This window comes from Amblyraja radiata, chromosome 21 (assembly GCF_010909765.2).
Source record: "Amblyraja radiata isolate CabotCenter1 chromosome 21, sAmbRad1.1.pri, whole genome shotgun sequence".
Taxonomy (NCBI): Eukaryota; Metazoa; Chordata; class Chondrichthyes; order Rajiformes; family Rajidae; genus Amblyraja; species Amblyraja radiata.
In genome coordinates, this window is record NC_045976.1 from 41372201 (window position 1) to 41389227 (window position 17027).

Below are 17027 nucleotides of genomic sequence, written 5' to 3' on the forward strand. Positions count from 1 at the left end.
GACCCCAGAAATGATTCCAGAGATCTCAGAGTAAAAGTCCTTTGCTGGTTGATTGCAAACTGGGCAATGTGCCAATTGTTTTAGTTAAAGATAGACACAAAATGCTGGAGTAACTCAGCGGAACAGGCAGCGTCTCTGGAGAGAGAAGGAAAGAGTTCTCTGGATACTTTCAAGAGAGAGCTAGATAGGGCTCTTAAAGATGGCGGAGTCAGGGGATATGGGGAGAAGGCAGGAACGGGGTACTGATTGGGGATGATCAGCCATGATCACATTGAATGGCGGTGCTGGCTCGAAGGGCTGAATGGCCTACTCCTGCACCTATTGTCTACTGAATGGGTGATGTTTCAGGCCGACACCCTTCTTCAGACTGATAAGGAACTGAAGATGCTGGTTTAAACCGAAGATAGATACAAAGTGCTGGAGTAACCTAGAGGGTCAAACAGCATCTCCAGAGAGAAGGAATGGGTGACGTCTCGGGTCGAGACCTTTCTTCGGACTGATAGGCAGGGGAGAGGGAAACGAGAGATATAGGCGGTGATGTAGAACAAATTAATGAAAGATAGGCAAAAAAAAGTAACGATGATCAAGAGAAAGGTGGAGCCCACAATGGTCCATTGTTGGCTATGGTCTCGGTGATAATGAGTAGCCTGCATTGGTTGTAGAAGGTGGGGTGCTGGGCGGCACTGTGGCACAGCTGGTAGTGCTGCTGCATATCGGCAACAGGAACCCGGGCTCGATACTGACCTCGGGTGTTGTCTGCGTGGAGTTTGCACGTTCTCCCTGCGACCGTGTGGGCTTCCTCCGGGTGCTCCAGTTCCTACCCATATCCCAAAGACGTGCGGCTTTGTAGCTTAATTGGCTCTGTTTAAAACTAAAATGTCCCGAATGTGTATAAGAAGGAACTGCAGATGCTGGAAAATCGAAGATACACAAAAATGCTGGAGAAACTCAGCGGGTGCAGCAGCATCTATGGAGCGAAGGAAATAGGCCCGAAACGTTGCCTATTTCCTTCGCTCCATAGATGCTGCTGCACCCGCTGAGTTTCTCCAGCATTGTTGTCTGTCCCTAATGTGTAGGCAGGTGGATGCATCAAGTGAAAATTTCTTGGAAGAAAAAGCAGCTAACTACCACAAAGGTTTCACAAAAGACTCCAAGTGCTGGAGTAACTCAGCGGGTCAGGCAGCATCTGTGGAGAACATGGATAGGTGACGTTTCACAGAGTGCTGGAGTAACTCAGCGGGCCAGGCAGCATCTGTGGAGAACATGGATAGGTGACGTTTCACAGAGTGCTGGAGTAACTCAGCGGGTCAGGCAGCATCTGTGGAGAACATGGATAGGTGACGTTTCACAGAGTGCTGGAGTAACTCAGCGGGTCAGGCAGCATCTGTGGAGAACATGGATAGGTGACGTTTTGTGTCTGAAGAAGGGTCCCGATCTGAAACATCACCTATCCAAATTATTCTTCTGAGATGTGTAGGAAAGAACTGCGGATGCTGGTTTAAACCAAGGATAGACACAGAGTGCTGGAGTAACTCAGCGGGGCAGGCAGCATCTCTGGAGAGAAGGAATGGGTGACGTTTCGGGTCGAGACCCTTCTTCAGACATTTCTCCAGAAATGCTGCCTGACCCGCTGAGTTACTCCAGCACTCTGTGAAACGTCACCTATCCATGTTCTCCACAGATGCTGCCTGACCCGCTGAGTTACTCCAGCACTCTGTGAAACGTCACCTATCCATGTTCTCCACAGATGCTGCCTGACCCGCTGAGTTACTCCAGCACTCTGTGGCTTTTTTTTGTAAACTACCATTTGCAATTCCTGATCACAATTTTTTTTTTTTTGCCGAATATGTGTGACTCACTGCCTCTGTAAGTTTAAGATGATTATTCTAGTTGACACAAGTACCAATGTCAACACTGAAGCTAATATGCAGTATGTGAGGAGCTGATACAGTCACTTTGTTTGCATTTTGTGAAGCAGAATAAATATTGGCAGGATTATGCTGTTGCATTTTAGACATACCATTACACGTTTACTGTAGATGTACACAAGAAGCTGGAGTAACTCAGCGGGACAGGGAGCTTCTCTGGAGAGAAGGAATGACAATAGACAATAGGTGCAGGAGTAGGCCATTTGGCCCTTCGACCCAGCACCGCCATTCAATGTGATCATGGCTGATCATCCCCAATCAGTACCCCGTTCCTGCCTTCTCCCCTTATCCCCTGACTGCTATCTTTAAGAGCCCTATCTAGCTCTCTCTTGAAAGCATCCAGAGAACCGGCCTCCACCGCCCTCTGAGGCAGAGAATTCCACAGACTCACAACTCTCTGTGTGAAAAAAAATGTCCTCTTCTCCGTTATAAATGGCTTATCACTTATTTTTAAACTATGGCCCCTGGTTCTGGACTCCCCCAACATCGGCAACATGTCTCCTGCCTCTGATGTGTCCAAATCCTTAATCTTATATGTTTCAATAAGATTCCATCTCATCCTTCTAAATTCCAGAGTATACAAGCCCAGCCACTCCAATCTATCAACATATGACAGTCCCGCCATCCCGGGAATTAACCTCGTGAACCTACGCTGCACTTCCTCAATAGCAAGAATGTCCTTCCTAAAGTTTGGTGGCGTTTCGTGTCGAGACTATATTGTATACTAGAGTGAATGTTTAAATGGAGAAGTTTGTATTTCATCGAGTTATAGAGTGATACAGCGTGGAAACAGGCCCTTCGGCCCAACTTGCCCACACCGCCCAACATGTCCCATCTACACTAGTCCCACCTGCCTGCGTTTGGTCCAAATCCCTCCACACCTGTCCTATCCATGTACCTGTCTAAATGTTTCTTAAACGTTACAATAGTCCCAGCCTCAACTACCTCCTCTGGCAGCTCGTTCCAAACACCTACCACCCTTTGCGTGAAAAAGTTACCCCTCAGTCTCCTAATAAATCTTTTCCCCTTCACTTTGAACCTGTGTCCTCTGGTCCTCGATTCCCCTACTCTGGACAAGAGACTCTGTGCGTCTACCTGATCTATTCCTCTCATGATTTTGTACACCTCTATAAGATCACCCCTCATCCTCCTGCGCTCCAAGGAATAAAGTCCTCGCCTGCTCCAACCTCTCCCTATAGCTCACACCCTCGAGTGCCGGCAACATCCTCGTGAATCCTCTCTGCGCCCGTTTCATGGACGAATATTGTCGTAACGTTAGGAAGAACTCGGAAATATCGATTTTTATTCAACAAAACCCTTCAGATGTGTTTGATGTTACTTTGGCACAAAGGACAAGGAAGCACTTTGAAATAAATTTAAGGAGACTTTTTTTTCCAAAATGTTGCCTTTTTATCGCTGGCCTTTGTCCACCCATCAGCTAATCAAAACCTCCCCTCACCTGTATCCACCTATCACTCGCCAGACTTCACTGTTCACCCCCCACCACACCCCACTTTTCCAGCTTTCTTCCCCTTCTACCATCAGCCTGAAGGAGGGTCCTGACTTGATGGGCCGAATGGCCTAACTCTGCTCCTATCACTTGTGAACAAATTCTGACATGGCCAGTTGCATGGTTAACGATTAGTATCCACATTTTGTAATCGAATAGATCCATTTTACTGGAGTGAAGGTATGGGTGACGTTTCAGGACGAGGCCCTTCTCGACCCGAAACGTCACCCATTCCTTCTATCCAGAGATGTCACCTGGTCCTGTTAGAGAGATGTGACCTATATAGTCTTATAGAAACATATAAAATTCGTGGGGGATTGGATGCAGGAAAAATGTTCACCATGTTGGGGGAGTCCAGAACCAGGGGTCACACAGTTTAAGAATAAGGGGTAGGCAGGGGTAAGACAGGAGAATGGGGTTGAGAGGGAGAGATAGATCAGCCACGATTGAATGGCGGAGTCGACTTGATGGGCCGAATGGCCTAATTCTTCTCCTATCACTTATGAACTTGGATGATAATTAACTGCTAATTACAGAACTATTAAATTAAATTGGGTCCAATCTCAGAGGGCGGTGGAGGCCGGTTCTCTGGATGCTTTCATGAGAGGATTAGATGGGGCTCTGAAAGATAGCGGAGTCAGGGGATATGGGGAGAAGGCAGGAACGGGGTACTGATTGGGGATGATCAGCCATGATCACATTGAATGGCGGTGCTGGCTCGAAGGGCCGAATGGCCTACTCCTGCACCTATTGTCTATTGTCCCCATGACTTGCGTGGGTTTTCAGAGATGTTCGGTTTCCTTCCACACTCTAAATACTTACAGGTTAATTGGCTTGGTGTAAATGTAAAACTACCCCTAGTGTGTGTGTAGGATAGAAACATAGAAACATAGACAATAGGTGCAGGAGTAGGCCATTCGGCCCTTCAAGCCTGCACCGCCATTCAATATGATCATGGCTGATCATCCAACTCAGTATCCTGTACCTGCCTTCTCTCCATACCCCCTGATCCCTTTAGCCACAAGGGCCACATCTAACTCCCTCTTAAATATAGCCAATGAACTGGCCTCAACTACCTTGGGACGACAGATGGCACAATGGGCTAAGTGTTCGGCTGGCAACCGGAAGGTAGCCGGTTCGAATCCCGCTTGGAGTGCATACTGTCGTTGTGTCCTTGGGCAAGACACTTCACCCACCTTTGCCTGTGTGTGAATGTGTGTGAGTGATTGGTGGTGGTCGGAGGGGCCGTAGGGGCAGATTGGCAGCCACGCTTCCGTCAGTCTGCCCCAGGGCAGCTGTGGCTACAGAAGTAACTTACCACCACCGAGTGTGACTGAGGAGTGAATGAATAATGCGATGTAAAGCGCCTTGAGTATTAGCAAGGCGCTATATAAATCCCATCCATTATTATTATTATTACCTTCTGTGGCAGAGAATTCCTGAGATTCACCACTCTCTGTGTGAAAAATATTTTCCTCATCTCGGTCTTAAAAGATTTCCCCCTTATCCTTAAACTGTGACCCCTTGTTCTGGACTTCCCCAACATCGGGAACAATCTTCCTGCATCTAGCCTGTCCAACCCCTTAAGAATTTTGTAAGTTTCTATAAGATCCCCCCCTGTTAATGTGCGGGGATCGCTGGTCGCCGCGGACTCAGTGGGCCAGAGGGCACGTTTCTGCGCTGTATCTCTACGACTGAAACTGATCTTGAATTCAGTGTCAGAAACAGTGGCTGGGCAACTGGCGAGATAGGATTATGTGCAAAGCTGTGCATCTTTCCTGGCTGTTCACAGCTGATGAATGAAGTACAGCAGGATATTCAACAGAGATTTCACGTCCAATAACACAAGCAGCAAGCATTTTAAATGGTAGCTCAGCACTGAGGCACAGATTAGCCTGCAAAGCTTCACAATCCATGTAATTATGTCCCTTGTTGTGGAGTATCGTTGATACTCTGTGCTAATTGCACCGCTGAAGTCCCGCTAAAAGATAAATCCATTACAAAAACAACATGCGGGTGTGCAAATCAAAGTGGCCCTTAGTCAGCAGTCTGCTCTTCTGGACAATTATCAGTTTCACAAAACAAAATATCATTAAAACAGAAGCAATTTGAGCAGCTGAAAGATTGCAGGTAGAATCACAGTCTGATGTGGTAGTTAAAAACGAGAGGGAGAGGGAGTGGAGAGAGAGTTGAGAGAGAGAACGAGAGTGAGAGAGAATGAGAGAGAGAATGAGGGAGAGAATGAGGGAGAGAATGAGGGAGAGAATGAGGGAGAGAATGAGGGAGAGAATGAGGGAGAGAATGAGGGAGAGAATGAGGGAGAGAATGAGGGAGAGAATGAGGGAGAGAATGAGGGAGAGAATGAGAGAGAGAATGAGAGAGAGAATGAGAGAGAGAATGAGAGAGAGAATGAGAGAGAGAATGAGAGAGAGAATGAGAGAGAGAATGAGAGAGAGAATGAGAGAGAGAATGAGAGAGAGAATATCAGCGCATCAACAGAAATGTGGCGATGCACACACACACACACACACACACACACACACACACACACACACACACACACACACACATATGGCTGATCTCAGGAAGCAATATACTTATCAGTGAATGATGACTCATTAGTGCAAGTAGGAGAACAATGTATGACAATGAAGTGCCAGGCACATCTGGTCCAGACCTGCCTGCCAGGCCCAGCTGCCATTTGGATAATGGACAAAACATCGTCTCCTGTTGAAAACCTTTTCACATTATAACTTTCATCAAGTAAAAATAATGAGGTTAAGGTCCTCAGGGGAGGGACCACAGCCATTTCCAACGCTTGTTGCTAACATGCTGATACAATAATGACCATGTACCCCTTGCCTGCGACTAATGAGAAATAGTTATACATATATATTTAATAGTCAACAGTATTTTATTAGTTGGGTTGAAAACAGAAAAGACTGGAAAGATTCAGAAGCATGAGGGAGAAGAAATAAAACAATGACATTTGTAAATCACAGAAGGCAGAGGAGGCCGATTCACTGGATGTTTTCAAGAGAGAGTTAGATTTAGCTCTTAGAGCTAACGGAATCAAGGGATATGGGGAGAAGGCAGGAACGGGGTACTGATTTAGGATGATCAGCCATGATCACATTGAATGGCGGTGCTGGTGCTGGCTCGAAGGGCCGAATGTCCTACTCCTGCACCTATATCTCTATGTTTCTATGGAACATAGAATACTGCAGACACAAAATGCTGGAGTAGAAACATAGAAAATAGGTGCAGGTGTAGGCCATTCGGCCCATCCATACTAATCAATGGATCCAATCATATCTTCACTGAAATTCTTAATGTTAATTAATTTTTTCAATTAAAAAACATTATCTTTTTATCTTTAATTTAATCATGATCTATGGCTGTCACACAAACCAACCTCCCTTCCATCGACTCCATCTACACCTCACGCTGCCTCGGCAAGGCCAGCAGCATCATCAAGGACCAGTCTCACCCCCGGCCACTCCCTCTTCTCCCCTCTCCCATCGGGCAAGAGGTACAGAAGTGTGAAAATGAACGCACACCTCCAGATTCAGGGACAGTTTCTTCCCAGCTGTTATCAGGCAACTGCACCATCCTACCACAACTAGAGAGCGGTCCTGAACTACTTACTACCTCACTGGAGACCCTCGAACTATCCTTGATCGGAGTTTACTGGCTTTACCTTGCATTAAATATTATTCCCTTATCATGTATCTGTACACTGTAAACGGCTCGATTGTAATCATGTATTGTCTTTCCGCTGACTGGTTAGCACGCAACAAAAGCTTTTCACTGTACCACGGGACAATAAACTACACTGAACTGAACCAGGATCGCTTGAAATGTCACATTAAAAAAATCTCTAACGATGCTTAAAGCTTAAGTTATAACTTATAGTCAAATTAAAAATGTGCATATTTAAATGTGGTACTGGGGAGAATTTTTCTTAGTTTAGTTTAGAGATACAGCGCAAAACTGGCCATTTGGCCCACTGAATCCGCACCGACCAGCGATCCCCACACACTAACGCCATCCTACACACACCAGGGACAATTTACACTTGTACCGAGCCAATTAACCTACAGACCTGCACGTCCGTCTTTGGAGTGTGGGAGGAAAACCGAAGATCTCGGAGAAAGCCCACGCAGGTCACGGGGAGAACGTGCAAACTCCGTACAGATCGAACACGGGCTTCTGGCATTTGCAGCAGGTTGGCGTAGCAGTCACAACGCCAGAGACCCGGGTTCGATCCCGACTGCGGGTGCTTTGGAGTGTGGGAGGAAACCGGAGCACCCGGAGAAAACCGGCACAGGTCACAGGGTGGAGGGGGGTACAAACTCCGTACAGGCAGCACCCGTAGTCAGGATGGAACCCGGGTCTCTGGCGCTGCGAGGCAGCAGCTCTACCCGCTGCACCACCGCGCTGCCCTAATATTTTGCATTCTATTGCCCACAGAAAATGCAAACTCCTGCGTTTTGTTTCTTTGTTTGTCCCAGCAGCGTCAAAGCTTCGATAACGCTGGAAACACTCTCAGCATGAGACCTTGTAAATTGGGGAATGGCAAACGTTAACCGTAGACGTTATATTGGTACAAGCTTCGTAAGAAATCAATGTGAAATGCAGCTTTTATGTTTCATCAGGAATAGGTCCCTGCACCACTGCAACAATCTTTTTATTTTGCAGCAGTAAAATGAATAATTAATCATCTTGGTGATGCAGCAGTGAGTGGACACTAAAGTAACCACCACTTTGTTTAACCACCACTAATAAGATGCAGCTTTACTCTACATCCACACAATAATAAGGCTTCAAATGGCCTGTTAGTGTATGTAGGCATACATGTGTGTGGACACACACACACACACACAGACACACAGACACATACACACACACAGAAACAGACACACACACACACACACACACACTCACACTCAGACACAGACACACACACACAGACACAGACACAGACACGCATACACACACACACACAGACACACACTCAGACACAGACACAGACACAGACACACACACAGACACACACGCACACACACACCCACACACAGACACACACACACACACTCACACACAGACAGACTCACTCACACACACACACACACACACACAGACACACACACTCACTCACACACAGACACACACACACACACACACACACACTCACACTCACAGTTACTGAGTGCTTGCAATGACATTTGCTCACTTATATTTTATAAACATTGTTCAATGGTGCTTTTAAGTGAGCAAATCTCATTTATTAGGCGATGTATATACACGCCTAATTGCATTCAAAGATGTACTGTCCGTTATATGCATTCAGAGTTCCACATCAACAGCAATATGAAGAAGGGTCTCGACCGAAACGTCACCCATTCCTTCTCTCCAGCGATGCTGCCTGTCCCGCTGAGTTACTCCAGCATTTTGCGTCTATCCAAGGCAATTAATAATCGGGCTTGGGAAGGGGAGAGCTTTTCGATAATTAAACCCAATTTAATTTTTATGAAGGAGCAGCGCCACATTTTGAGAAGTTTACATTGTTGTGTAGATGAGTTATGGAGTGATCCAGTATGGAAACAGGCCCTTCGGCCCAACTTGCCCATACTGGCCAACATGTCCCACTTACACTAGTCCCACCTATCTGCATTTGGTCCATATCTCTCCAAACCTGTCCTATCCATGTACCTGACTAATGGCTTCTTAAGCGATGGGATAGTCCCAGCCTCAACTACCTCCTCCGGCAGCTTGTTCCATACACCCACCACCCTTTGTGTGGAAAAAGTTACCCCTCGGATTCCTATTAAATCTTTTCCCCTGCACCTTAAACTTATGTCCTCTGGTCCTCGATTCCCCTACTCTGGGCATCTACCCGATCTATTCCTCTCATGATCTTATGCACACAACCCTATTAAGAATATCAATGCGTGGCTCCCGAAGAGAAGAGCATTCTGAACTTGTTAAGAAGAGCATTTCTGAACCTCATCCTCTTGCGCTCCAAGGAATAGAGTCCCAGCCTGCTCAACCTCTCCCTATAGCTCTAATCCTGGCAAAATCCTCGTAAAAATTGTAGGAAAGAACTGCTGATGCTGGTTTAAATCGAAGGTAGACACAAAATGCTGGAGTAACTCAGCAGGACAGGACAGGCAGCATCTCTGGAGAGAAGGATGACTTTTCGGGTCGAGACCCTTCTTCAGTCTGAATTACTCCAGCATTTTGTGTCTACCCTCATGGAAATTACTCTATTACAAATAGCCTGATGTCCTAGCAATGATTTTCCAAAGAACTGCAGTTGCGTTTGTGATTAAATTAGTAATATATTGGCACTTGGGTAAAATACAGGAACTATTTAACTAGTTCAGAATGCTCTTCTCTTCGGGAGCCACGCATTGATATTCTTAATAGAATATATCGAGTAGATATCTCCAGATTTAACCCCTCGTGATCACCTCCTCAGCCAACAATGGACCCTTGTGGGCTCTTTGGTCATCAGAGCCGGCTCTAATATGTTCCGTGCCTTTTCATCTCTCTCCATCCCTCCCTCACCCAAGTCGCACCAGCTTCAAAGTTGTCTTGCTGAGTCTCATTGTCTGTAACTCATTTTCAACTCGCCCACAGCTAACAATGGCCTGTCTCCTTAATCATCGTTACTTCTTTTGTATATCTTTCATTCATTAGTTCTATATCTCTCTACATCACCGTCTATATCTCTCGTTTATCTTTCCCCCGACTCTCAGTCTGAAACATAGAAACATAGACAATAGGTGCAGGAGTAGGCCATTCGGCCCTTCGAGCCTGCACCGCCATTCACTATGATCATGGCTGATCATCCAACTCAGTATCCTGTACCTGCCTTCTCTCCATACCCCCCGATCCCTTTAGCCACAAGGGCCACATCTAACTCCCTCTTAAATACAGCCAATGAACTGTGGCCTCAACTACCTTCTGTGGCAGAGAATTCCACAGATTCACCACTCTCTGTGTGAAAAATGTTTTCCTCATCTCGGTTCTAAAAGATTTCCCCCTTACCCTTAAACTGTGTACCTTGACAATAAACTAAACTATGCTAAACTTATTAATTTACATTGATTGTGACAGGACGTTTTGTAATCTGTATTTAATTCTGTGACTGAGTTGTTGTTATTTATCATATCTCCTTAAAATGATTTTTGCTGTTTTCGATCTGTGCAATGATGGCGATTCACACTTGCCAATAGGTGGTCCACGCCGACCAGCGATCGCCCGTTCACACTAGTTCCACGTCATCCTACTTTCCCATCCACTCCCTACACATTAGGGGACAATTTACAGAGGGGCCCCGGTAAGCCTGCAAACCCGCACGTCTTTGGAGTGTGGGAGGAAACCGGAGCGCCCGGAGGAAACCCACAAGGTCACGGGGAGAACGTGCAGACGGCACCCGAGGTCAGGATCGAACCCTCGTTTGAGTTACACTAGTGGCAATTGACAGAGGACAATTAACCTACAAACCCGCTCGTCTTGGGGATGTGGGAGGACATTTTTGTAAGGCGGGGATTGGCAGATTCTTGATTAGTACGGGTGTCAATGGTTAAGGGGATTGAATGGCGGAGTGGACTTGATGGGCCGAATGGCCTAATTCGGCTCTTATCACTTATGATACTATCCCTTACTGGGCGGCATAGTGGAGCGGCGGTAGAGCTGTTGCCTTAGAGAGCTTGCAGCGCCGGAGACACGGGTTCGATCCCGACTGTGGGTGCTGTCTGTGCGGAGTTTGCACGTTCTCCCCGTGACCTGCGCGGGTTTCCTCCGAGATCTTCGGTTTCCTCCCACACTCCAAAGACGTGCAGGCTTGCAGGTTAATTGGCTTGGTGTAAATGTAAATTGTCCTTGGAGTGTGTAGGATAGTGTTAGTGTGCGGGGATCGCCGGTCGGTGTGGGCCGAAGGGCCTGTTTCCGTGCTGTTTCTCCAAACTAAACTAAACTGACGAACTTGGCAACATTCAGGTGTTCCTCAGGGCAAAGGTTCTGCGGGTCACTAAAATGCCCTAATCCTTGTTTTGCAGCAATAAGCGAGAAGTTCGGAGATTGGACAGAATTCCTCATTCGAGATTTGACTGGTGCAAGGACAGCTCCCGCCAATCTACTGGAAGGGGTAAGCATCCACAAGATGGTGGTATTTGAGACGTGAGCCTGGTCTGCATCCTTGTTCTGTGAGCGTTTGCGATGTCGGGGGAAAATATACCCTCTCTGACAATTCTCATACCTCCACCCGTACCACCCCCTCCCCGGGCACTTTCCCTTGCAACCGCACTTGGCGCTTTACCCCCCCCCCCTCGACGCCATCCAAGGACCCAAGCAGTCGTTCCAGGTGCGGCAGAGGTTCACCTGCACCTCCTCCAACCTCATCTGCTGTATCCGCTGCTCTAGGTGTCAGCTGCTCTACATCGGTGAGACCAAGCGCAGGCTTGGCGATCGCTTCGCCCAACACCTCCGCTCGGTTCGCAATAACCAACCTGATCTCCCGGTGGCTCAGCACTTCAACTCCCCCTCCCATTCCCAATCCGACCTTTCTGTCCTGGGCCTCCTCCATGGCCAGAGTGAGTCCCACCGCAAATTGGAGGAGCAGCACCTCATATTTCGCTTGGGCAGTTTACACCCCAGCGGTATGAACATTGACTTCTCCAATTTCAGGTAGTCCCTGCTTTCTCCCCCCCTTCCCAGCTCTCCCACAGTCCTCAGGCTCCTCATCTTCCTTTCTTCTTCCCCCCCACCCCCCACCCACCCTACATCGGTCTGAAGAAGGGTTTCGGCCCGAAACGTTGCCTATTTCCTTCGCTCCATAGATGCTGCCTCACCTGCTGAGTTTCTCCAGCATTTTTGTCTACCTTCTCATACAAGTGGTTTAGTTTAATCTAGAGATACAGCGCTGAAACAGACCTGTCGTCCCACCGGCGGAGTAGACTTGATGGGCCGAATGGCCTAATTCTGCTCCTATCACTTATGACCTTCTCCCCATAACCCCTGACACAATTAAGTTAAGTGCGGCACGGTGACGCAGAGGTAGAGTCGCTGCCTCACGGCGCCAGAGACCCGGGTTCCATCCTGACTACGGGTGCTGTCGGGTCGGAGTTTGTACGTTCTCTCCGTGATCTGCGTGGGTTTTCTCCGGGTGCTCCGGTTTCCTCCCACACTCCAAATACGTACAGGCGTGCAGGTTCATTGGCTTGGTGTAAGTGTAAATTGTCCCTAGTGTGTGTAGGATAGTGTTAGTGTGCGGGGATCGCTGGTCGGTGCGGACTCGATGGGCTGAAGGGCCTATTTCCACGCTGTATCTCTATAAACTAAACTGAAACATACAGAATATTTTTTGCATTTTTCTTATATTTAAGCATTTCAATAGCTGTTGGCTTCCAGTCTGGCTATTTACATTTGATCTTCCATTTTCAACAGCCGCTGAGAGGGAAGAACACGGTGGATCTCGTTACGCCCAAGTCCCTCATTGAACTGCAGGATTCTACAAACCCCTTCCAGTTCTGGATAGTGCGTGTGATGGGGAACGTTGGCGGGAGATTGTGCTTACGCTACGAAGGACTGAATGACCTCGAAGATCGCGACCAGTGGTTATTCTATCTGAACAGCCGACTTCGACCAGTGGGATGGTGCCTGGAAAATGGATGCAAGCTCGACCCTCCATCAGGTATGTCTTACCTGTCTCCAAGGACCAAGCGGAAAGTGTACAGGGCATTGCACTCAGAGGCACAGGGAGGGTAGACAGGCACAACCTTTCTTGCCAGAATGGAAAAATCAAATCCGAGAGAGAGCAAGGTTTGGATTTGTTTGGTTTTGTTTAGTTTAGGTTTTTGGTAGATTAATTTAGGTTAGTTTAGGTTAAGGTAGTTGAGGTTATGGTAATTTAGGTTAAGGTCATTTAGGTTAGGGTAGATTAGTTTAGATTAGTTTAGGTTAAGGTAGTTTAGGTTAAGGTAGTTTAGGTTAGGGTAGATTAGTTTAGGTTAGGGTAGTTTAGGTTAGGGTAGATTAGGTTAGGGTAGATTAGGTTCGGGTAGATTAGGTTATGGTAGTTTAGGTTAGGGTAGATTAGTTTAGATTAGTTTATGTTAGGGTAAATTAGGTTAGGGTAGATTAGGTTAGGGTAGATTAGGTTAGGGTAGTTTAGGGTAGGGTAGATTAGGTTAGGGTAGATTAGTTTAGATTAGTTTAGGTTAGGGTAGATTAGGTTAGGGTAGATTAGGTTAGGGTAGATTAGGTTGGGGTAGATTAGGTTAGGGTAAATTAGGTTAGGGTAGATTAGGTTAGGGTAGATTAGGTTAGGGTAGTTTAGGTTAGGGTAGATTAGGTTAGGGTAGTTTAGGTTAGGGTAGATTAGTTTAGATTAGTTTAGGTTAAGGTAGTTTAGGTTAGGGTAGATTAGTTTAGGTTAAGGTAGTTTAGGTTAGGGTAGATTAGGTTAAGGTAGTTCAGTTTAAGGTAGACAAAAGTGCTGGAGAAACTCAGCGGGTGCGGCAGTATCTATGGAGCTTAGAAATAGGCAACGTTTCGGGCCAAAACCCTTCTTCAGACTGATGTAGGGTGGGGGGGGGGGGGGGGGCGGTAAGAAGAAAGGAAGAGGAGGAGCCAGAGGCCTGAGGGAGAGCTGGAAAGGGGAGGAGACCATAAGGGCTACTGGAAATTGGAGGTCAATGTTTATGCCGCTGGGGTATAAACTGCCCAAGAGGAATATGAGGTGCTGCTCCTCCAATTAATTAAGATAGTTTAGGTCAGGGGTAGTTTAATTTAAGTTTGGTTTGGTGATACAGCACAGAAACAGGCCCTTCGGCCCACCGAGTCCGTGCCGACCAGCGATCCCCGCACACTAACACTATCCTACACACACTAGGGACAATTTACATTTACACCAAACCAATGAACCGACAAACCTGTACGTCTTTGGACTACGGGTGCTGTCTGTGCGGAGTCTGCACGTTCTCCCCGTGACCTGCGTGGGTTCTCTCCGGGTGCTCCGGTTTCCTCCCACACTCCAAAGACGTACAGGTTTGTTGGTCAATTGGGTTTGGTATAAATTTAAATTGTCCCTAGTGTGTGCAGGATAGCGTTAGTGCGCGGGGTTGGGGGGGGTCGCTGGTCGGCGCGGAATCAGTGGGACGAAGTGCCTGTTTCCGCGCTGTATCTCTAAACTAAACAAAAGAGCAAAAACTGTGTGAACTGAAATGCGGTTCTTAATTAAAAATTGATTGCAGAAGATGAAATTTGATGAACAGCTCCCTCCGCACTTTCGCAGGCATTTGAAATTGTATTAAGCTACAGGTGCTTCCAAATTGCCTGGAACATAAATAATTCCAAACAAAAATGACATTGCAACTGAGCAGTTTTTCCGGGAACATTTGTATCCACCAGTAATCAATCTGAGGCCCGTGTATTGATTTTGTTAATGGATTGTGCATGGGAACTTGTTTCAGCTGTGAGATTCTTTTTCTTTCCTATGCTGCGACATCAGTACAATAAATTTATTTTAAATAAATGAATAATAGGAATGCATTTATTTTAAATTTATTTTAAATGAATGAATAATAGAGATGCATTTTTTTGTTTTCACACGGAATAGATTTGGGGCTCAATGGACGGCACGGGGGCCACAGCGGTAGACAATAGACAATAGGTGCAGGAGTAGGCCATTCGGCCCTTCGAGCCAGCACCGCCATTCAATGTGATCATGGCTGATCATCCCCAATCAGTAACCCGTTCCTGCCTTCTCCCCATATCCCCTAACTCTGCTTTTTTTAGAGCCCTATCTAGCTCTCTCTTGAAAGTATCCAGAGAACCAGCCTCCACCGCCCTCTGAGGCAGAGAATTCCACAGACTCACCACTCTCTGTGAGAAAAAGTGTTTCCTCGTCTCCGTTCTAACTGGCTTACCCCTTATTCTTAAACTGTGTGTTGCCCCTGGTTCTGGAGATTATTGGGGAGAAGGCAGGAGAATGAGGTTGGGAGGGAGAGATAGATCAGCCATGATTAAATGGTGGAGTAGACCTGATGGGCCGAATGGCCTAATTCTGCTCCTATCACTTATGAACTGACTACAATTGAATGCAATTGGTACTGATTTTAAAAATCCCTTAAATGTGTTTGCACGCGCAGTGTGGAATACGATTAAATTTATTCTGAGTGATATTTTTCGCTGCTAATCGGTTGGACAACTTGAAAGGATAAATACATACAGACTGCACGCTGATCTGTAGATGTAACGCTAGTCCACTGGAGTATTGATGGTGTTTTTGTAATATAATCTTGAATGAAATTGTGTTGATGTAACCATGTCAATATGAATTTCGTTGCTTTGGGGCCACAAACTTAAGCAATGAAGATCCTGTAAGTCACATTAATATTTAATTTTAAACAGAATCTTTAGTTCCTCATGCAGGGTAAATAATTGATAGAGTGTTTATCTGCATGGAGAAGAATTAGTTCTTTGCAGTAAAACTTGAGCATTCAGGTCCAGCATTTGCAGAAGAAGTCTCTTGCCCAGAGTTTGGGAAATGGAGGCCCAGACGACATCGGTTTAAGGTGAGGGTGGGGAAAGATTTAATAGGAACCTGAGGGGTAACTTTTTTCACACAAAGGGTGGTGGGTGTATGGAACGAGCTGCCGGAGGAGGTAGTTGAAGCAGGCAGACAAAAATGCTGGAGAAACTCAGCGGGTGCGGCAGCATCTATGGAGCGAAGGAAATAGGCGACGTTTCGGTCCTTCGCTCCATAGATGCTGCCGCACCCGCTGAGTTTCTCCAGCATTTTTGTCTACCTTCAATTTTCCAGCATCTGCAGTTCCTTCTTGAACAGTTGAGGCAGGGACTATCCCAACGTGACGAGCGTTTGTCGGCACTGGGCCTGTACTCGCTGGAGTTTAGAAGGATGAGCGGGGGGCCTCATTGAAACTTACAGAATAATGAATGGCCTGGATAGAGTGGATGTGGAGAGGATGTTTCCACTGGTGGGAGAGTCTAGGACCAGAGGTCACAGCATCAGAATTAAAGGGCGCTCTTTTAGAAAGGAGGTGAGGAGGAACTTCTTTAAGTCAGAGGGTGGTGAATCTGTGGAATTCATTGCCACAGAGAAGTGTGGAGGCCAAGTCAGTGGATATTTTTAAGGCAGAAATAGATAGATTATTGAATAACACGGTTGTCAGGGTTTATGGGGAGAAGGCAGGAGAATGGGGTTAGGAGGGAGAGATAGATCAGCCACGATTGAATGGCGGAGTAGACTTGATGGGCCGAATGGCCTATTTCTGTTTTATCACATGTTCATATGATAACGTGGGCATTAGTTAAGTTTAATGCAGAACAAAATATTCCAACGATTTTGCTCCCAAGTTCAATTCCTGTTTATTTCGACAACATTTATCGATGTCAGTATAAAACTGTGCAGATATGTTTAAATGCAATAATTTTCACTTTGAAGATTGCACTCATGTGGCGTATCACTTTAAAATTCAATTTAACTTTTTAGAAAAAATGATGATTGAACTAAAATGACGACATGGGCTTCGATTTTTAAAATATTATATTCTTAG

The 17027-nt window shown here is 46.4% G+C and overlaps 1 protein-coding gene across 4 annotated transcripts in view; it reads left to right on the top strand.

The window, feature by feature from the left end:
- sfmbt2 (Scm like with four mbt domains 2) overlaps positions 1–17027 on the top strand; it is a 100875-nt gene that overhangs the window by 38328 nt on the left and 45520 nt on the right. For all 4 annotated transcript variants that reach the window (XM_033040157.1, XM_033040156.1, XM_033040158.1 and 1 more), the window contains exons 5-6: positions 11508–11596; positions 12895–13141. In XM_033040157.1, the coding sequence (XP_032896048.1) occupies positions 11508–11596; positions 12895–13141 (336 nt within the window). The remainder of the gene's footprint in view (positions 1–11507; positions 11597–12894; positions 13142–17027) is intronic.